This window comes from Hippopotamus amphibius, chromosome 4 (assembly GCF_030028045.1).
Source record: "Hippopotamus amphibius kiboko isolate mHipAmp2 chromosome 4, mHipAmp2.hap2, whole genome shotgun sequence".
Lineage (NCBI taxonomy): Eukaryota > Metazoa > Chordata > Mammalia > Artiodactyla > Hippopotamidae > Hippopotamus > Hippopotamus amphibius.
Genome location: NC_080189.1, coordinates 98464163 through 98486874, shown reverse-complemented (window position 1 = coordinate 98486874; position 22712 = coordinate 98464163). Strand labels below are relative to the sequence as shown.

General features: G+C 42.8%; 1 protein-coding gene across 2 annotated transcripts in view; it reads left to right on the top strand.

Moving 5' to 3' along the window:
• The window catches only part of ABCB1 (ATP binding cassette subfamily B member 1), a 97937-nt gene that overhangs the window by 50833 nt on the left and 24392 nt on the right, over window positions 1-22712 (top strand). For both annotated transcript variants that reach the window (XM_057731519.1, XM_057731518.1), the window contains 13 exons: window positions 852-1023; window positions 2093-2206; window positions 2339-2449; window positions 2631-2756; window positions 2861-3064; window positions 3398-3568; window positions 5048-5209; window positions 6019-6195; window positions 6900-7046; window positions 9585-9692; window positions 13011-13088; window positions 16089-16172; window positions 22102-22305. In XM_057731519.1, coding sequence (XP_057587502.1) covers window positions 852-1023; window positions 2093-2206; window positions 2339-2449; window positions 2631-2756; window positions 2861-3064; window positions 3398-3568; window positions 5048-5209; window positions 6019-6195; window positions 6900-7046; window positions 9585-9692; window positions 13011-13088; window positions 16089-16172; window positions 22102-22305 — 1858 coding nt within the window. The remainder of the gene's footprint in view (window positions 1-851; window positions 1024-2092; window positions 2207-2338; window positions 2450-2630; window positions 2757-2860; window positions 3065-3397; window positions 3569-5047; window positions 5210-6018; window positions 6196-6899; window positions 7047-9584; window positions 9693-13010; window positions 13089-16088; window positions 16173-22101; window positions 22306-22712) is intronic.

Genomic DNA, 22712 nt, shown 5'->3' with positions numbered 1-22712 from the left:
GTGAACAGGTTACAGGGTTATAGATATACTGAGGTCTTGATTTGCTCCATCGTCGAGGCAGCCAGAAGCGAGAGCCCCTCCCTCCAGCAGTGAGTAGCCGTGACAGGACCAACGTCAGAAGCATTGACGGAGGAGACAGGAAGTAGCAACGTATAGAGAGGCTGAGGACGGGGACACTGATACGTAATGATGGATTGTTATATACTTTTAAGCCAAATAAGTTTTTGAAGTCAGTGATTTTTAAAATAAATATCTGTGGAAATAAGATAAACTAGACAGTTGATTTACATGTAAAGTCTTAGATGGCAGTTCAGAGCTCTCAAATTGCTCTCACACATGTATCTTCTCATTTGGTCCTTCCAGCAGGCCCAGAGGGAGGCAGGGTGGGGAGCAAACTTGATGTTCAGAGGTTTAAAGACTTGCCTATATTGAGCACTTGCTAGCATTGTATCTTCATTTTACTAATACATTTAGAACACATGCAGATTTTAAAGGGAAAACACAAGTGTTTTCATAGCTTCAGTGTTGTCTTATGTATGAAACAATGCAAATTCTGGAAGTTGGCTAAGTATTGCTTCATTTGTTTCACTATTGCTAAGGTCAGAAAAGGTGCTTTTAGAACATCCCTTGACAAATTACTCAATTTCCATAAGGCCTCAGTTTCCTCTTCTACAAGAAGGGATTAAAATAGTACTAACATCATAGGGTCCACATGTGGACAAAAGGAGAAAATACATGTGAAACCTGCCACAGGCCTTAGCACATCCTGAGTGCTCAATAACCATCATGCTGTACTGACCCATTTCGTAAGATTTATAAGTGTGTGTGATAATTTTTGTTACTTCTCCCAGGTACAACAAGAATTTGGAAGAAGCTAAAAGAATTGGAATAAAGAAAGCTATTACGGCCAACATTTCCATGGGCGCTGCTTTCCTGTTGATCTATGCTTCTTATGCTCTGGCATTCTGGTACGGGACCTCCTTGGTCATCTCAAAGGAATATACTATTGGAGAAGTACTCACTGTAAGTGATCTTATATTAAGAGATGACTCATTATTAAAATGCCAGTGAAATTTAGCGGTGTTGGTTTGACTCTTGAAGAATAGATTTTTGAAGAATTATTAAGTAATGCAAACAATAGTGAGCCTGGGATTTGATATCAGGCCAGCTTGCTTCAAATTCTGACTGTGGCACTTATTAACTGTATGATTTGCTTCAGCCACTGAGGCTTTTCGAGGCTCTGTTACCTCTTCCACAGAATGGAAATGACAGGAATGAGGTGCCGTAACTTTTAGTGTTGCAGTAGGGACTGGTTGAGAAAATGAATATAGAATCACTTAGCAAAAGTCCTTCCATGTAAATTCTTGTGTAATATAACTACTGTGCGATTTAGAAAGAAATGAATAGTGACACTGGTTCCCTTTAACCCTTGAAGAGAAACAGTATCAAGTCTACCAATAAGAAACTGATTTGGGCATAATGGAAACAACCAAACAGAAAAAACCTGACACCTGTTCATCAGATCTTAAAGAGAATACAATCTGGTGGAGGGAAAAAAAAGACTCCATCTGATAGAGAATGCATGCTTTGTAATTTACAAAATATTTTCATATATACCCTTTTACTTGATACAACACTACTAAGGTTGCCTGGTAAGGAAAACAGATAGATTCTTGCCTATTTTTGCCAATAAAGAAATTGAAGCCCAGAGATCTAGGAGAATCTCCTGAAGACATAATAGCCAGTTAGTGCTCAGTCCAGCTTCGGATTCAGATTCCAGATTCAGACCTCACGCTTCTGACTCTCATAATAGGGTTTATTTCTACTATACGCTGCTGCTGATCTAAACCAAAATTCTTGGCCGTGGAAGACATAAAAATATTCTAGTCATATAGGATTTATTGTTTCACTGAGCCAGTAAGACTAATTCAGCATTCTAAACTGAAAAGAACTTCAACTCTAAAAATATTTTTAACAGCCAGTATTCATATGTTGCCTTGCCATTTAAAAATTTAATTAGCGATGTTAGAAGAAGTGTGAAAAAAATGTACTAAACAGTACGTAACTTGATCTTTTCCTTCACGTTCCTCAGGTCTTCTTTTCTGTATTAATTGGGGCTTTTAGTGTTGGACAGGCATCTCCAAGCATTGAGGCATTTGCAAACGCAAGAGGAGCAGCTTATGAAATCTTTAAGATCATTGATAACGTAAGTCTGGGCTGGCCATTCATCTCTCTGTCTAAAAGAGTCCATTTCTTTATCATTTATTCAGTTCTCCACAGATGTCACTAAAAGTAGTTATTGTAACCTAGTCATCTTCTGAAATTTTATTCTGTTTAGAAACCAAGCATCGACAGCTATTCAAAGAATGGGCACAAACCCGATAATATTAAGGGAAATCTGGAATTCAGAAATGTTCACTTCAATTACCCATCTCGAAACGAAGTTAAGGTACAATGATAAATGATTAATTGGTGATTTAACAATGCATTGGATGAAGAGTTTCTGATACTTTCCTTTAGGGATTGTTTAAAAAATTGTGTATTTAAGCGTAGTTTTGAATTGAACTGTGAGTTCATAGTCCTGAAACCTGTGTGTTGCTGCTAATTTTATTTCTCATTCATCTTGGTAGATCTTGAAGGGCCTCAACTTGAAGGTAGAGAGCGGGCAGACGGTGGCCCTGGTTGGGAACAGCGGCTGTGGGAAAAGCACGACGGTCCAGCTGATGCAGAGGCTCTATGACCCCACGGAGGGCACGGTGAGATGACTCTTTCTGAACTAGATGCGGCAGCACTGTAACCTTTGAAAATCATCTGTCACAAATCTGCAGTGTGCGCATATCACACCTACTGTTTATTTCAGGTCAGTATTGACGGTCGGGACATCAGGACCATCAACGTAAGGTATCTGCGGGAAATTATCGGTGTGGTGAGTCAGGAACCTGTGTTGTTTGCCACCACGATAGCTGAGAACATTCGCTACGGCCGTGAAAATGTCACCATGGATGAGATTGAGAAAGCTGTGAAGGAAGCCAACGCCTATGACTTTATCATGAAACTGCCTAATGTAAGTCCTACTCGATCTTTGTCATGTTAGCGTGTCTAGAATACTGGCCTTATGCATAGGAAGTTAGGAAATGAGTATCAACTGGAGGAACCTCCTAAGAAGGGAAATCAAGATGACTTCAGATTTGAAAGCTCTAGCAGCATCAACTATTATTGTGTGTGTGTTGGGGGGGGGGGTGTATTTTTGTTTTTTTTTAATTACAGTTGGTTATTGCTAAGTTTAAGGAACTGGACCATACTGCCTGCGAGGCTTGGGTTGTTCATAGGATTACTTCCCATCTTAAAATCTGAGTTGAGGTAGCTTATTCTTTTGCTTAATCCTTCTGTGTCGTAGAAATTTGACACCCTGGTTGGAGAGCGAGGGGCCCAGCTGAGCGGTGGACAGAAGCAGAGAATCGCCATCGCTCGGGCCCTGGTTCGCAACCCCAAGATCCTCCTGCTGGACGAGGCCACCTCCGCGCTGGACACGGAGAGTGAAGCGGTGGTTCAGGTGGCCCTGGATAAGGTGGGTGAACCTCAGTTCACATGTAGCTGATTTATAAACACAAGAACATTCCATTGTTCATTCTTAATATTTCAAAGAAAATCTCTTCTAAAGTGATTCTTTCAGCTTTAAAACCGTCAGGCCTCTTTGGGTCTGTTTAACGTCTCTTTATTTTGCTGGTATTTTTTTAGGTAGAGATGAATAAACTTTCGTTGAAAGATACTTGCAAGTTTTTAAAATTAAACGATGAGAAATAAAGACTCAGATGAAAGGTGGCCTCCGTTGCGATCTTGAAAACTTAGCCTTAGCGATAACCCTGTTATTTAGGTTTTGTGAGTTTTTACTGTTGTCAACAAGAGAAAGGTTTACATTTAGTTTCCAGGGTGTTAGATGTCTATTGAAGACTCTGTGGGAAATGAGAAACCTCATATCTTCAGGAGAGAGCCAGAGAGCTGACGATGTTGGGAACTTACCTGAGCCTTGAAATGTCCTTGACCATCAACAGACTTTGAGCTTCCTGCAGTTTTTTTTTTTTTTTTAATTAATTAATTTATTATTTATTTATTTATACATTTTTGGCTGCATTCGGTCTTTGTTGCTGCACACGGGCTTTGTTGCTGCACACGGGCTTTCTCTAGTTGCGGCGAGCTGGAGCTACTCTTCATTGTGGTGCGTGGGCTTCTCATTGTGGTGGCTTCTCTTGTTGTGGAGGAAGGAGTCTAGGCGCGTGGGCTTCAGTAGTTGCAGCATGTGGGCTAAATAGTTGTGGCTCGCAGGCCTTAGCGTGCAGGCTCAGTAGTTGTGGTGCACAGGCTTAGTTGCTCTGCGGCATGTGGGATCTTCCCGGACCAGGGATTGAACCTGTGTTCCCTGCATTGGCAGGTGGATTCTTAACCACTGCACCACCAGTTAAGTCCTAGCACTGTATTATTATCCCCATTTTATGTATGAATATGTTGAGCCTCACCCAGGTTAAAAGATTTGTATAAAATCCTGGAATTCATAAATGACAGAACTAAGACTTGAGCTCAGATCCGTGTAACGCTGAAGCCATTGCTTCACATTCATTGTTTGTCTTGATCATCCAGATGTCCTATGAGATAGGACCTGGCAATTCCCAGGACTGATGCTTGCTGGTGTGTACCGGTATAGCGACTGGCCTGTATCTGCTCTGATTGACCACTTCCTGGGCTGTAGGGTGTTTTACTTTGCGTAAGCCCCTGATTATTACTATGAACTCAGGCTAATGGATGTTGAATAAAATACGTAGAGGCTGACATAATATTAGTACGAGACTATCATATTTGTGTTTATACTTACTACAATAAAACATCATTTTAAACCATTAACTGTACATTTACTAAAAGCAGAGACTAGCTTATATAGCTTACACAGTTTTGCAGTGTCCAAGGCATTGGTGGTCAGAAAATATAAATTGAGTTAATGAATTTTTGCATATAATTGTTCATGTATTTAAAAACCAAATTTTTCTCCTTTTAGGCCAGAGAAGGCCGGACCACCATTGTGATAGCACATCGTTTGTCCACAGTGCGTAATGCAGATGTCATCGCTGGTCTTGATGATGGAGTCATCGTGGAGAAAGGCAATCATCATGAACTCATGAAGGAGAAAGGCATTTACTTCAAACTTGTCACAATGCAGGTATAGTCTAAAGCACAGTATCTTGCGTATAAGCTGATTTTGCTGTGTTCGGTGCTATAAATAAACGTTGCCGTTGATTATCTTGAGAAGAGGGAAAGAATACTTGGGTGGGAAATGGGAGGATTCAGGATCAGACCAGTGTTTTAGATTTTTTTTTCTTTCTCTTAAAAAGAGGGAAAATAAAGAAGGATAATTAGAGGAAAAGAAAGTTTAAAAAGCCTTAAAAGTGAGCTCTCCACTCTAGTAGCCACTAGCCCCTAAGGCTATTGAGCACTTCAGCGGTGGTTAATCTGCGCTGAAGAGTTTGTAAGTTGAAAATGCGTACCAGAGTTCAAAGCCTTAGTACAAAAAAAAAATTGCAAGCTATCTCAAATGTTTTTACACTGATTACATGTTGATCTAATATCTTGGATACATTAGGTTAGATAAAATATATAATTAAAATTGATTTTACCTCTCTTTTTTTGACATGACTGCTGAAAACATTGTGGCTCACAGTATGGTTTGCACCATATTTCTGTTGATAACCCTGGTCCAGAGCAAATATGATTGAGCCAAAAAAAACACCCACAAAAGGGAGATGACTAGATACATGGAACGGATGCCATGTTGTTTCAGCGTATTTAAGGGGAATCCTCATTTAGTGGTTTTAATTTTCAAATATAATCACACCAAAAAATAGCCGTTTAACTTTATCCTTTCCTGTAAGGACTTAAATTGCCATTTTCCTTGATATCTGCTGCTCAGCGGTTAGTTGTTGTTGGTTAACTGAGCCCAATCAACTTATGCATATTTCTGGTTTATTTTAGACAAAAGGAAATGAAATTGAATTAGAAAACACAGTTGGTGGATACAAAAGTGAAACTGATGCCTTGGACATGTCCCCCAAAGATTTAAGATCCAGTCTAATAAGAAGAAAATCAACTCGCAAGAGTATCCGTGGACCACAAGGCCAAGACAGAAAGCTGAGTACAGAAGAGACCTTGGTATGAAGCAGGCTGCAGAATTCTGTCTCCAGCAGTGGGCTACGGCTGGGATAGGAGTGGCAACAAGGAAGGGTTATCCAGGATCCTCCTGTCCTATCCCCTAGCCTGTTCCAAACCCAGATCTCAACATTTTATTTTATTTATTTATCTATTTATTTATTTATTGGCTGCATTGGGTCTTCGTTGCTGCACACGGGCTTTCTCTAGTTGTGGCGAGTGGGGGCTACTCTTCATTGTGGTGTGCGGGCTCCTCATTGTAGTGGCTTCTCTTGTTGCGGAGCATGGGCTCTAGGTACGTGGACTTCAATAGTTGCGGCACATGGGCTCAATAGTTGTGGCTCATGGGCTCTAGAGCACAGGCTCAGTAGTTGTGGTGCACGGGCTTAGTTGCTCCGTGGCATGTGGAATATTCCCAGACCAGGGCTCGAACCTGTGTCCCCTGCATTGGCAGGCGGATTCTTAACCACTGCGCCACCTAGGAAGTCCTGTCATTTATTTCTTAAAAAATAAAGGAGCAATATAACAGACTCTGTCAGCACTTTTTTTTTTCTTTAGTTAAATAGCCATCCATTGATAAGGAAGTAGGAATAAGATACATGCATTTATAAATTTGGAGGAATACAGAAGAACTGTGCATCAATTAAGTCAATTAAGTATCAACTCTTTTTCCTAACTAGTTTGTTGTAATATTTCATTTTCTCCAGGATGAAAATGTTCCTCCAGTTTCCTTTTGGAGGATTCTGAAGCTGAATATAACTGAATGGCCTTATTTTGTGGTTGGTATATTTTGTGCCATTATAAATGGAGGTCTGCAACCAGCATTTTCAGTAATATTTTCAAAGATTATAGGGGTAAGTGTTTATGTTCATTTTGGAGATTTACCTGTGAGTCCTGACTAAAGAAGGAATTATTTGTATTTGTAACTTTCAAAGCCACAAAAACATGCACCACACCTTCATATGACACTAAACAGCTTGAAGATATAGGAATAGAAGTCTGGTTTGTGGTAGGAAAAGTAATTTTTCAAAGCTCCCTTTATCGTGGCAGTTGGTTTCTATGCTAGGGCCCTGAGAACGAGTTCCCTGAAAAATAGTCCATGAAACTGACTAGGTGACTGTCCTACCTGCCATCATTGGACTCTGAGTCAGCCTCAGGAACTGTCCTATCACCAGTGTGCAAAGAGAGTTCCTCACATGTTCAGCACACCGGCTCAAGAGAGAGCTGCTCTCTGACTCGGGTGCTTGTCAGGATATGAGCAGGCTGAGCACGTGGCCTCTGTGAGAGGTCCATCCCACGTGTGAAGATGAAAACAAATGGGACGGCTTCCGAAAGACTGAGGTTGACAGATGCTCGTTACACCTGCTTTTCATGATGGCCTTCTCAACAGTTAAGTTACAATCCAGGCAGGAGTGCTCTCTGTTAATGGCAGGTGTTCAGACATTAAGCTGAGGACAGCTTTGCCAAAACTGCTAGAAACATTGTAGAGAAAGAGATGGGTCACTACACAAAATATAGACTAACTTTTGATTATATGAAAAGATACATAAATATGCTGGTCCACCTATGCCTGGCAAACGTATTTCAGGTTGACATTCACGTGTTTATTGTAGTCCTTTAAGGAATATCTTTTCAATGTCTGCTTTGTGTCAGGTACTGTTCTAGGTGCTGAAAAAGTACCAGGAAAGAGAGGAGGTGTCTGATTACGTGGAGCGTATGTTCTAGGCCAGGGGTTAGCAAACTTTGTCTATAGACAGTAAAAGAGTAGATGTTGTAGGCTGCGCAGGCCATATGGTCTCTGTTGCAGGTGCTCAGCCTTGCCAGTGCAGTGCACAAGGAACCACTCAGAATAAGTGAACGTGGTTGTGTTCCATTAAAACTTTACATTGGAAGCTGCTGCATAGCAGGGAGGTGGACCCGATGATGGGTGATGGGGAGGATGAGAAGGAGTCGTGGGAGGGAGGGGATATGGCCATTTATGTACAAATACAGCTGATTCACTTTGTTGTACAGCAGAAACGGGCACAACAGTGCAAAGCAATTATACTCCAATCAAGAGCTTAAAGAAAGACAGAAAAACTTTACAGAAACATTTGGCTGGTGGCCTGAGGCCACCATAGATGGGCTGGGGCCAGTCCCTGTTCTAACGTTTGTCTTGCAGGCACAGAGGTAGAGAGTGGCTTCATCAGAGAAAAAAAAAAAAGGAATTGGGTTAGTTAGGAATAGGTTTGGCTGTGTATAACAAAAACTTAGAAAAAATTTATGTTTTCCTCATTTCTCGTGTAACAATAGGCCTGGAAACAGGTGGGCCAGGGCTGACACATTAGCTCCTAGATGTTGGGTGGGCAATCAGCTCTCTGCCTCACTGAAGGCTTGTAACACAGAATTTAGGATTGTGGGCTCTGAGTTAGATTGCTTGCGGGTGTAGCCTCGGGTCATCATTTGGTAGCTGTGTTACCTCGTATGAGTTAATTAACGTCTCTGTGCTTCAGTTTCCCTTTATGTAAATGGTGATGATTACAAACCTCAGGAGGTGGTTGAGAGGATGAAGGATAGTATATGTGAGTGAGCTTAGAATAATGCCTGGCACAGAGTAAGAGCTCACTGATGGTTAACGCTTATTTTTGTTGGAATGACTAATCAAGAAAAATTAATTTAACTTCTTCCAAAAAGCTTTTTTTTTTCTTTATAAGGGATAAAGTTGTCTGGGTTGGGTTGGGAGTGTGGCTCTCACAAGACTGATTTTGGCCCACTGTGGAGGGAGATGATTTTCTTTCCCCGTGTAGCGGTTATTCTCTACATCCTTCAAGCCCAAGGCATCCTATGAGCTCTTGTAACCCAGGTCTCCATATGTGGTTCTAGGTCAGCTGGCTCTAGTTCCTCACTGGCTGTCTAACTGGCTATCCTACAAAGAAGGCTGGTTCAAGGAACCTCCTTTCTTTGGAGGGGCCTGGGCTGAGTGAATGAGGACCTCTCCTGGGTCCACCAAAACCACATCAGCAGATGTGTCTCCAGACGCCTTGGGGCAGTTCAAAATGACCAACTTGTAAAACAAGAGATTGCTATGAAATGTAGTTTCCCATCAAAGGAAGCAGAGAGTATTTGTTCCCAGTTCGGCTGTAGTGGGTGTGGTGTTCACTGTGGCACACATTCCACCAAGAAGGAGTGTGAGCAGAGAGAGAGTTGGATAGATAAAAGAATGACAGGCCCACTCTTGGCCCCTAGGGAAGGCAGAATACATCCCCCTGTGAGTCTGGCCTTCGGGAAGCCTGCCTGACCTCCACACACGAAGGCTCTCTTGACGCCAAGTACTCTGCTAGATGCAGAATGGGTCGGACTTCAAATGATTTCTCCTGTGGTACTGAAAAACCCTTTAAATATTTTCTTAACAGATTTTTACCAGGACCAGTGATGATGAAACCAAACGACAGAACAGTAACTTGTTTTCACTGTTATTTCTAGTCCTTGGGATTATCTCTTTTATTACATTTTTCCTTCAGGTAAGTGTCTGCATTGTCACTTTTTTTTTCATTTTGAGAAATATATCATTATTCAACTGGGGGAATTTATTAAACATCTGTATAACTTGCTTTTTGGTAGAATTGCTCCTCTAGTCACTGGATTATTAGCAGCCCATTTCTTTGACTTTTTTTTTTTTTTTTTTTGGTTTTTTGGCCCCGAGGCATGTGGGATCTTAGCTCCCCAAGCAGGGATCAAACCCGCACCCCCTGCATTGGAAGGTGAGGTCTTAACCACTGGACCACCTGGGACGTCCTCTCTTTGACATTTTTAAAACAAAGATGTTTTGCTTCCTCTGGCTCCTGTGCTTATTTACTTCTTTCCACCTTCTCCTCCCTTAACTGGAAATGTTAGTGAAGTCAGAGGGAGCAGAGAGTATTTGATCTCATCTAATGATTGGAAATGAAAGCTGGCATCGACTTAAAGAAATGCATAACGTGAGAGTTGTGTGTTGTTTTATTTGGGGCAAAATGAGGACTGCAGCCCAGGAGACAGCATTTTCAGATAGCCCTGAGAAACGGCTCCAAAGAGATGGGGGGGGGAAAGTCAGTATATATGTGATTTTGGTGAAGGGGGAGGACATATGTTTTTGCAGAAGGTTTCTGCTGGTCGTGAGGAGCAGTCGTCACCATGAAGGATTTTAGTGTTTTTCTAGCTATGAGGAGATACAAGAATTGGGCTCGTAGGTGGATAGACCTAGAGACTGTCATACAGAGCGAAGTAAGCCAGAAAGAGAAAAACGAATACTGTATGCTAACTCATATATATGGAATCTTAAAAAATGGTACTGATGAATCCAGTGATAGGGCAAGAATAAAGATGCAGATGCAGAGAATGGACTGGAGGACACGGGGTGGGGGTGGGGCGAAGGGGAAGCTGGGACGAAGTGAGAGAGTAGCATTGACATATATACGCTACCAACTGTAAAATAGATAGCTAGTGGGAAGTTGCTGTATAACAAAGGGAGATCAACTCGATGATGGGTGATGCCTTAGAGGGCCGGGACGAGGAGGGTGGGAGGGAGTCACGGGAGGGAGGGGATATGGGGATATATGTATAAATACAGCTGATTCACTTTGGTGTACCTCAAAAAGTGGTACAAGAGTGTAAAGCAATTATATTCCAATAAAGAGCTTTAAAAAGAAAGAAAAAAAAAAAGAATTGGGTCATAAAATCAGCTTCTGAAAATATCTGTGTGAAGACCTGTTCTGCCAGTTTTTCCCAGAGCATAGAGAGCCTCATTTCTGCTTTCCACCCTGAACTCCTTTCAGGGGGTGTTGAAAGTCAGCAGCTGCAGCAGCACATGATTTAATCCTTGTAGAGGTAGTTGCCAAGTTCCAACGGCGAGTGCCAATTTGTTGTTGACTGTGGAGTCTAAAAAGTGGAATCTAAGGAAGCCTTGGACATACATCTGGATATAAGTATTGCCAGTCAGTTTAAATACTCAAAGAAATACCTTCCAGTGTTCTAAAAACAACAAAACCCAGAACCCCATACGCCAGCCACGCTGATTTTAAAAATGTTTGAGAAGGTAGAGATTGCTGAGGGTGCAGTTGGCCAAGGAATTTGGAAGGAGGTAGGCTTTGAGCTGGAGATTTGAATCAGTGACGCAAAGGCAGTTAAAGTGGTACCTTTGTAACATGATGGTGCTTGGGGACACTGGAGCCTGGCTTGCTTGGCAAACCAAGGGGGGAACAAAGGCTCTAAATCCCAGGACCTCAGAAGTGCAGAGGTGGCCCTGTGCCTTACGGTGATGCTTGAGTGCCTAGAGAATGCCAGCTCCTCATTTAGAAACGCAAGGAAAGAACTCACGGAGCGGGGGGTTCAATCCTGGGCTCTCAGTTCTCATTCTGGTTAAGATTCTCTCAGACGCAGATTCTCATGACGACTCTGCTGCCTTAGAACTGTAGCCTCTGGCAATTTACCTGCCTCTCTCAACCTCCATTTCTAAACTGGTGATTATAGGTTTGTCCCGAGGACTTATCATGTTTGTGAAGTACTTAACAATGACTAGTTCTCAACAAAATAACACCAGTGATATTCTTGTCGTGGGCAAGATAGTTCAGATGTCATTCAGTCTAATAGCAGAAACCTTCCTCTGGTCATTTCCAAGTAAAGCGAATCATTCTGGTGACTTCAGGCTTCAACTCAGCTAATCCAGGGTTCCCCCCCCCACCTTCTCCCTGGTTTGGCCTCTGTGTTAGCAGTGGGGTTATGTGGCGTTACAGCACTGGGTGGAGGGTGGTGGTCTGTGCACCTCCTCTGCCCGCCTGCTTCATGCTGGGGACCAGAGAGGCCAGTGGGCTTCAGCTGCATGGTCCAACCTGACTGTCTTCCTTGATCAGGACCACTTGGAAGAGTGCTCTTTGCACGTGTTTCCTTCCTCTGTCTCAGTAATGTCCAACACACTAGGCTGTTACTGGGGCTTCTCCTCTTCTGATACACCATCCAGCCATTTCCACTCTGCTTTCCCCAGGCCATCATCTTTAAGCTGCCACTCCCCAGCCCTCCAGATAGAAAGAGGAGCAGTGCTTCCTTCTGGTCCTGTATCTCCAAACTCACTGGGGCGAGGGTCTGTCCTCCTTCCTCCCCAGACATGGCCCAGCGTGGCCATACAATCACATCGTCCTTTCTTCTTTCCCAAAATTCTCGTCTCTCCTTCCAGACACAGGTTATATCCTTGGGGAAAGGGGAGGGCAGTGCAGAAAATTCTCTCTCAGTAAACCTTCCTTTCCAACCTATTTTGCTCCTAGACTTTGGATTTTTTTTTTTTTTTTTTAACTTGGAAACTGAGGTTTTGATGTCTTTGTTCTCTGGGGCGGCTGTATATTCCTGTTTTTCCTGGTTGCACGTCAGGTCCTGGTGTAATCATGAACAGCACCCTTTCTCACTCTTAGGAGTGTTCTGGTTTGGACAATACATAATATAGACTCCCGGTTTAAAGTGCCCCGTCTTGGGAACAATCCCCAGCTTCCTGAGTGACAGATCCTGGTTCACAGGGAGAAATAAGCAGGAGTGGGAATGGACGACAAAGAAACCATGTCCTGATAAACCCCCGATGGGCCCACCCGCTGGGTGAGGAGCAGCAGTGCCGATTTCAAAACCGGGCTCTCGCGGCTCTGCCCGCGGTGCGGCATCCAGCACAGTACACCGTCACCGAAACAGAGCCAAGCCTTGAAATCGGGCTTTCTGACTCTGGTGTCCTGCTTTAGCAGTGACACCAAGTCCCCCTCTTGTTTTGTCATCAGCGGCTGGGTCTCTAACAAGTCTTTCCCCTTGTGGCGTGTTACTCTTCACAGGGCTTCACGTTTGGCAAAGCTGGAGAGATCCTCACCAAGCGGCTCCGATACATGGTTTTCAGATCCATGTTGAGACAGGTGTGTCTGTTGAGGGCGGTGCCTGGGGTGTGCAGATGTGCAGAGCTCCCCACTGTGCCCTGTTGGGGGGGGGGGGCAGTGGGAGCACTGTCGGGTCACTCAGAGCTCCTGTACTGATCTTTCCTCCATCTCATATCAGAGATGCTGCTGAGCCGCCCAGCAGGTCAGGCTCAGAGCCCTGCCCTGGGAGGTCGCTGTGGGTGGGCACAAGGAGCGGGATTTCTGCGAGACAGACGGAGGCTCCAGGGCAGATTCACCTCCAGCCTCTGTCTTAGCAGCTGTAGGCAGAGCAGGTGGAAACCATCTTCCATGCCCCTCATCCCTCTCCCCTCTTTCTTTCCTTCTTTCCCCTGGGAAACCCAGGATACTTGTGTTCTTCCCACCAGGTAATGCCCTCTGTACCCTTTCTTTCCACAGATCAGAAGTCATCCCCATGGCCCATTTCCTGTTGCTCAGTTTCTTCGCTGGGGCTAGACTGATAGACTAATTCAAGCTGCAGTGTTACTAGCAGATAATGACTTAATGGAATGCCTCTCACACGTTACACCTTGCAAACCCTAACAGACAGACATCAATGTTTTTCTGGGGAAAGGGGGAGGGGGATTCTGGACATGCAACCCAAAGCAGCCCAGTTCAAAGGGGAAAGTGTCTTTCCAATCGTGCACATTTTTTCTGTGACTTTATAACGTTCCGTTTTAAAATCACTAATACAAGGATGCCCCGGATGTGCCGGGGGTACTTGCACCCGGGCTGAGAAGTACCTGTTGCTCCGTTGAGATTTCCAGATGATATTCACATTTTCCCAGCAGTCTTTCATTGTTCAGTCCTTTCCCATTCCTACCCCTGCCACTTAAAAAGAAGACATATTGATGAGAATTGCTGGCTTGTGACTGACAAAGCAGGACTGAATCTAGTGAGTGAAAGAGCACTGTCTGGTGGAGGGCCCTGTGTTAGGAATTTCAGTGAGACCACATTTATGACTGAGATTCGATTTAGACTGAAGGCCTCAGTCCAGGGCTAAGTGTCCCATTGCCCCACCAGCCCCCAGGCCAGCTCCTAGGTCCATTATGCTTTGGAAGCTGAGCTAATGGTCTGTGCAATGCCCACTCCATAAATTATTAAGTCCAGACATCAAGTATTAAGTGCCTTCTGCTTACAAGGCATAATACTAGGTATTGTAAGGCCTTCAAATCAGAATGGTCTCTGTGTACACAGAAGTTATGTTCCAGTGGGGGGAGGCCCTTAAGCACTTAACAATTTTTTATGAGTTTTTTTTATTAGTTATTTACTTTATACATATTTGTGTATATATATCAGCCCCAATCTCCCAATTCATCCCGCCACCCCACCCCCCGGCTTTTCCCCCTTGGTGTCCATAAACACTTAACAGTTTTAAAAAAGCAAATGGATACATACTATAGTAAATTATAATGCTTTGGGTTTTTTTCTTAAATATTTTTTTGGGGAGAAGGATAGATACTGCTTTAGTTGCATATCACCAGTTGAAATAACTTCTTAGGACCATAGTTATTTTTGTAACAGACATAAACTGATACTTCAAACTCACAATCTTTCTAGTACTTTTGTATTTAAAAGTGTAAGTGGTTTTACAAAGAAAATCCTATTTTATGTTGAATGTTAAATTTTAATCTAGATTTCTTTTGTCGATTTTTTTTAAACCCAATTCATTTCTTCTGCCCTGAGCCACAGTTATCTGTTTATTCAACTTCTCTATTTGAATGTCTGTTAAGCATTTCATACCTAATTATTTCCAAAAGTGAACTTTGGACTCTCCCCTCCCCACAGGGCTTACTCCTTACCTAGTCCTCCCCCGTATCAGTAAGTGGCATCTGCATTCTACCAGTTGTTCAGGCTAAAGACCTTGGAGTCGTCCTCGACTCCTCTTCTTTGTTTAATATTGCAAACGCCTCCCAACTGGTCTCTCCATCCTTGTTCCAGTCCAGTAGGTTCGTCGCCCAAGAGCCAGAATCATTCTTCTGAGATAAAAATCAAATCACATCCCTCTGCCCAAACCTGCTGAAAACCACTCATATCTCTCAGGGTAAAATCTGGAGTCTTTTTTTTTTTTTTTTTTGCCCATGCTATGTGGCTTGTGGGATCTTAGTTCCCTGACTAGGGATTGAACCTGGGCCCTCAGCAGTGAAAGTGCAGAGTCTTAACCACTGGGAAGTCCCCAAATCTGAAATCTTTACAGCTGCCTGTGAGGTCACACACGATGTGGTCCCCACTACCTCTCAGACCTCATCTTCTATAGCTTCACCCCCTTTCCCATACACAGTCTACTCTTTACCCACTGGGTATGAGGGGAGGAGCAGGAGAGCCCAGTGAGGAAGCAAGTCTGTCCAGGGAAAGTGGCAGCTTTTACACATTCACACAGAGGTGCTTTTAAGGCTGGTGGCAACCCTTACAGCTTTCTTGCTTGTATATGAACAGATAAAATATGCCTTTGCCTTGGGGCCTTTGCACGTGCTGTTTCTTCCTTGTCTCAGATATTCTCATCCTTCTCTTCTTCAGGTCTCTGCTCAAATGTCACCTGCGATAGCTGTTCTCTCTCCCCTCCCCAAACTATAAAATAGTGCCTTCCCTCACGTTTTTTTTCCCTCCTTACCCCACTCTGTTTTTCTTCCTAGCATTTATTACCACCTGGCATGGTACAGTATATGTTAATTTGTGGCTTCCACACTAGAATCTGGGCTTCATGAAAGCAGTGACTTGGTCTTTTTGGTTCACTGTTAAGTAGATCCAACGCTTAGAAATTATGTTTGGAACAAAGTAGGCACTCAAATTTTTTTTTAGACGGATGAACTGATCTATGTATCACTTTGTCTATTAAGTCCCTTTCTTGTCTATTCAGGGTCAAATCCTGAGTGCTTAAGGCAGGAGGATAAGTGATAAAGAGACCTGACCCTGTCAGTGCCCTCTGAGCTGAGGGTCTCATGCATCGGCTTTAAGATAATGAAATCATTTTCTGTGCCACAGGATGTGAGCTGGTTTGACGACCCTAAAAACACCACGGGAGCCTTGACGACCAGGCTTTCCAATGACGCTGCTCAAGTTAAAGGGGTATGACTGCCTCCTTTCTGCTGTGCTTGTGCTAATGGGCGGCCCATTGTGAATGTCAGCATGAAACTAATTTTCTCCCTACAGTGAATTCTCATCATTGTTAAGAAAGTGTTAAAACTTTAACTTGTGCAGTATAGCATGTGCCTTACAGCAAAAATGTTAACTATTTAAATATCATATACTGGTTAGTGTATAGATAACTTTGTGATGTTGTCATCTTATTGATGCTATTAACAGAGTACATGTGGAAGGATAATTATTAAGAAAAGGAAATATTTATCAGCATGTCATGCAGGTCCATTCTGTTTTAATGCTTTGCTAATCCCTGGGAAATTGTAATTGCTACTGAGAAGAAGAATGTGTGTAGTTGCTGTAAAAAAGTTAAGGGACCCCGAAGTTCAGAAGAGAGGGAAGACAATCTTAAAAAAGCTTGAAAGAAATGAAAAGAGCATGATAAAATTAAAACAAGGGTAGAAGGAACAACTTTCCCAGACTATTAAATTTTGCTACTCCATGAATCTCTTCAATTGATATAACTAGAAAATATTGAACCAGCAGATCTTGATTTGTGGATAGAGTGGTATTTCTTCTTTAACTGCAACTGTGTATGACAAAAATCTATAGGATGATGTGGAATTTGTGGGGGGGGGGGGGAAGCATGTGGTCACTGCCATGTTTTTCCCTCCTTGAACCTTATCAATCTTTAGCTTTTAGTCTTTCTATAGGAGTACTGTGATTATATTGCTTCTAACTAATACATGGGGCTTCTGTAAAAACAAATTAGGTTACGAGTGTGGAAGCACATCCAGTTATAAAATCACAATGTAAATCTTAGGCATTGTTTTAATACTTTGCTTAAAGCAAACAAATCAACAGAAATTGAGGGTTAGCCCAAGCTGTACAGAATCTAGCAGAACAATGCGCGCTGCTTGAAATAATGTTGAACTTCCTAAAAGAGACAACACCCATGCCCTTACGGAGTCCTCATGGGACGTCAGATCGGTGTAAGTGCTGTGAAGAAAATGGCTGCACCATATGCCGGTAGGGACTTGCTGGTTGTCGGGGAAGGAAGGCCTCAGTCTCGATGATGTGGCCACATACTCAGGAGGCAGGCAGGAAGGAAAGAGGTCAGCCCTATAGATGTCTAGGGTGGCATGTTCTGAACAGGAGGATCAGCAAGTGCAAAGGCCCTGAGGCTAGAGCCTTTATTTCTACAACTGTTCCCAAAGCAGCAAGGAAGGTAATGTGGCTGGAATAAAATGAGTGAAAGGAAAAGTCATAAGAGTTGAGATCAGCATCATATCTGAAATTACAGGAGAAACTGAAGTCCATGAAATCTGTCTAGGGGAACAGATTCTTGATCTCCGGAAGAATTTCTCCTCGGGATCAATAACAAGTTGTTGCTCAGGTTTAAGTAGCAAGTAACAGTTTATTAGAGAGCAGTCAGAGAAAGAGTACAATAGCTTCTGGCACAGACACCAGAAGGGGGTGGAGAGACCCCCTAAGGGGTGTACCTATGTGTCTTATCTACCCTAAAAAGAGGAGTTAATGAGCTGACAAGATTTAGAGTCTCTCCTTGCAAGTTTCACAAACATTTAGATAAACACCAAAGAGATTTAAAGTAAGAGCTTTAAAATTTAGTGAATGCCTCCCTGCACCTGTTAACCATCACTCGGGTTCAGTTTGTGTGTTTGTGTGATTAGGAGAAAGGGTCATAAATTCTAAGATACATGAGATGTATACAGTGGGACCCATTAATTCCCCTAATTGGGTCTCTCTTCTTCCTTAAGCTTATCTTATTCCCATCATAGTCCTATCAAAACCATTGTAGGGTTTTGAACATAGAGGGGACATGATCTTAAATTTTTAAAGGCTGCTGTGTGAATAGGCTGAAGGGGTCAGTGAGAGGCTGGGAGTCTGTGGCAGTAATCCAGGAGGAGGGAAGATAGTGATTATACTAGGATAGTCATAGTGAGATGATAACAAGTGATCAGATTCTGGGTATAGTTTGAAGGTACAGCCAACAGAATTCGTTGGCTGGCTGAATGTGGTATGAGATTAGAAAAAGGGGATTTAAGAATGACTCCAAAATTTTGGACCTGCACAACTGAAGAAATAGAGTTGCTTTTTAATGAAACCGGGCGGTCTGTTGAAAGAGTTGTGTTTGGGACGTGGTGAGTTTGAGTTGCCCACAGTAGATGTCCAAGTGGAGATGTCCAGACGGCAGGTGGATTTGCAAGTCTGGAGGTTAGCAGAGAAGTCTAGTCTGGAAATACACATTTGGAGATTTTTTTCAGTGCATGGGTGCCTTTCAAAGCCGTGAGGCAGGAGGAGAGCATGGGTGGATAGAGAAGATGGCAGGGTCTGGGCCCTGACCTCAGGGCTGTGAGGGTGACCCAGCAAAGAAGAGAAAGAACTGGTGGCCAGTGCGGGAGAAGGGCAGTGTCCAAGAACAACGTGAAGAAAGCATTTAAAGGAGGGAGCAATCTGGGATCTCAAATACTGCTGATAAGCTTGTAAGACAACATTGTAATGTAATGTAAGCAAACATTGTACAATGCTGTAGCCATGCGGAGGTGCTTATGGTTCGAATGAGAACTGTTTCAGGGGTATGATGGGGACAAAAGCCTGATGGGAATGGGTTTAAGAGAAAGAGGGAGAGAGGAATAGGACACAGTGGGCAAATCATTACAGGACTTTCTGGTAAATGGGGCAGAGAAATGGTTTGGTAGGTGGAGAAAGATGTAAAATATTACTCTGTTTGATTTTTTATTTAAATTGGCACGAGAATCAAATCCACAAGCTTGGGGTTCATCCATGTGGCTAGCTCCCTGGAAGAGCCTTTCCTTTGGATGGTGATCACTGGGGATAAATGGTGTCCTAAAGTATTCTAAATCGTATATTCCCTAGTTAAACTTTGCTGCCGTAACTTTAGTATCCGTTTCACAGAGACCTTGTTGTGTGTGTTCGTGTGTTTCACCGACACACACATCCCACATCCGATTTGGCACGGGGGGACACATTCTGGAGGAAACACCCTAATTCAGTCTCTTGCAGCTGAACCCTGAGCAGTTGCTGTCCGGACACGGTGCTGGCAGTCCGACCTTCATAATTGCTCTTGGGTCGTGCCCTTCCTGTGTTTGTAGAATTAGCACTCAGTGCTTCCCCTCTGCCGTGTTGTGTGTGAGGTCCTTGGCCACATCCAGGAACTCCCATTCTCCCTAATTGCCTATCGGGGCCAGCCGTCTGCTTACTTGTTTCCTCAAAGGTGTCGTCTACTCCCACTTTCCTGGCCCCAGTAGCACGGACACCTGCCCACCTTCTCTGAGCCACTCTGAGTCAGACCTGTTCTCCAGAATATAAGACAGTGGCTAAAAAAGAGAGACCAGGGGAGAGGAGGCAAAGAGATGGGGGAGCTTCACTGCAACCAGGAAAGCCCACTGTAGCTGTCATCACAAAAGGGCTGAGAGAGGACAGTGGAATCCCCTTTATGCCACCAGCTGACCTGTTTATGACAGTGGTTACCTGTGTGTGTGTATATAGGTATATATGCATACGTATACACGCATGTACACATCTACACACATATACACGTGTGTGTATCTATTTCACAGTGGGAAGTGGTGTCATTTTTTATATAGAGAAATATCTGAGGCAAGCAGTGCTGTCAAAAGTCATTGCCACCTAAAACAGAACGAACTCAAGTCTGTGTGTATGTAGTTAGTGATGATGTTTATGTAAGTTAAATTTTTTTCATATTTAACTTCACCATCAATGAAACATTTTCTCTGATGTATTTTTGAGTAAGTAGCTTAATCCTACTAATCATAAATCAGAAGAAAATACATCTCAATATTTTGCCTATGAAATGGTGGGCTTTTTAATTTAATTTTCATATAAGGATTAGAATTCTGAAGAAAAAAAAAAAAAAAGCAAATGAGAGCCATATAGATGTCAAAGGCAACTATGTATTTTAAAGGTTTTTTTTTTTTCTGGAAGAAGGTAGTTGAGGCAAAGATGAAGTTGAATGTTCTTAATTTCAAAAGGAGGTTCAGGAAATAGGCTCTTTTTCCCCCAGTAAGCACACATATTTTAAAATTGGGTTTCAAGCCATATGATGGTGTTCTGAGGAAGAAATAAACAGCCGGAGAGGGGAAACAAGGAAAGACCCATGCTTTCCCATGGAGTGTTCTAGAGACACCTCTGTGTGAGGAGTAGATGTTGGGACAGTGAGTGTCAGTCTTTAGAATAAAGAACAGTAGCCAGTGCATTGTCACTGGAAGCAATCAGTCACATCAACCACGGGGCTAACTGCGCCCCCCCGCCCCAGCTTAAAGTTCTAGGTCTTTGAAATCATCTTTCATGTACACTAAAGAAGAATTTGTCATTTCTGATCCATTTTACTCATTTCTTGGCTATCATCCACAGCTGAACATGTATATGTCTGGAAGCTTAGGTACAGGGTTAATTCGTCTGCCGTGAGCTTGGGGGATGCTGTGAGTGTATCTCAGTCAGATGCTTTGGGAATGAGTTCTGACTTGTCCATGCTAAGAACAGGAACAGTCCCCATGAGCCCTGTGCCACAGACTCTCTCCAGGTTGTAATCTTTGACTTTGAAATTGAAAATGTGCAAATACAGAGAGCTGGCTTGGAAGGCCACTCTACTCTTTGACTTACACCAGCTTTGGCTAAGCATGCCTTTATTATAAGCTCAATGGCTGCATCAAACAAAAATAAATGCTCTGTTATTTATGCTATTTCTTTCAGCCCTGCTGCAGTTCGCTGGTATGGAATTTAATGTGTAGAATTACTGGTAATTTTTTTAAACACCATTTTCCCCTAATGACTGTTTTGGTGTTTATATCAACACAGGTGTTAAATGATTTCAGACCGTCGATATTGAGGTAGGGGGCTTGTAAAGAATTCTGTTCTAAAATTCAGAGCTGAGAGAAGCTTTGGTTATTAATCAATGTACCTGCTCAGTTGGGGGGTGGGAAAAATTTGTCCAAAGTCACAGAGGTGGCCGTGACCATTCTAGACTCTACTCCATCATAATATTTCCCTGAGACTGGCCCCACCCAGGCAGAGGAAGTTTTGGGAGTGGGAAAAACATGGGTCATTTTCAAAAAAGCAGATTGGGGGGCTAGGACAGGAATTTGGAACGGCTTGAGGGCATGGGGTGTTTCCGGGGTAAAGGAGAGAAGTGTAGAGGACTGGAGTGAATTGACTGTATTTTGACATCTGGCTTTTGAGTTGGAAATAACTGCATGCTCCTGAGAATTCTGCCTGCTTAGGAAGCTGAGTTTAAATTCCATAACTTTCAGCTCTGTGTATTGTTTCTACGCACTGTAAGCATCTCAAATAGGCCAAGAGATATTGGATTGGCCAAAAAGTTCATTCGGTCGGGGAATACATTGTTCAGTAAGGTTCTTCGTGAAAATGAAAAATGTCTTTTATTTCAATTTAAAATGGAACGAACTTTTTGGCCCATCCAGTATTTGTATACCCTCAAAGACAAATATTAGGCTTAAATTATGGGCAGTCAGGCATCTAACACTGGGAATTTCCAACAGTCCTGGTTGAATGTAATTGTCAGACTATTTTATCTTGCTCATTTGCAGAACTTGCAGTAGGGATCATGGTGTCCTTGTTAAATGAAAATTTTCTTGGCATTAAAAACAGATGAGAGAGAAATATGTAACTGAGCTCTGAATTATTGCTCTACTTTCGGTATTTATCCTGAAGTTGTGGAGCTCCTCATTTTAGAAACCAAATAAACTTAATAAGTAAACCTTTACTTTTTATTTCATAACCGAGGGAGGAGATTTTCACGAAGCTGAGTTGTCATAATCCTTAAGGAAATATATAAGCATGGATTTTAAAGATGATTTGAAAGTGTCTCTCTGACAGGGTTTTGTTTGTCTTGCAGGCTATAGGTTCCAGGCTTGCTGTCATCACCCAAAATATAGCAAACCTCGGGACAGGCATCATTATATCCTTCATCTACGGCTGGCAGTTAACACTTTTACTCTTAGCCATTGTACCCATCATTGCAGTGGCAGGAGTTATTGAAATGAAAATGCTTTCTGGACAAGCGCTGAAAGATAAGAAAGAACTGGAAGGTGCCGGGAAGGTGAGTCAAACGGAATATAATTGCTGACCTAAGTAAAGTATTCTGATCAGTGGCATTCTGTTACTCACGACTGCTTCCTCTGCTCCAGGAACGTTTATATAACCATTCCTCCAAGTAGGCTTATTTGACGCTTGTTCAGCAGATTGGAAACTGAAGAAAAGCAGCAAAACAAATTCTTAGATTCACAAACTGACAACGTTTTGTCAGGCTTTTCTAGTTTCAGGCGATTGTCTTCACACCCCTCTCCCTCCCTCCTTCACTCCCCAGAGGCACCCCCCCCCACCTTTCTCTCGAGCAAGCGGAAATCCCTTGCTTTATTGAGGAAAGGAGGCCTATTTAATTACATATGATTACATAAGATTAAGAAGTGGAAAAGTCTTAAAGGTATTTATTCTGTTCGGCTTAAA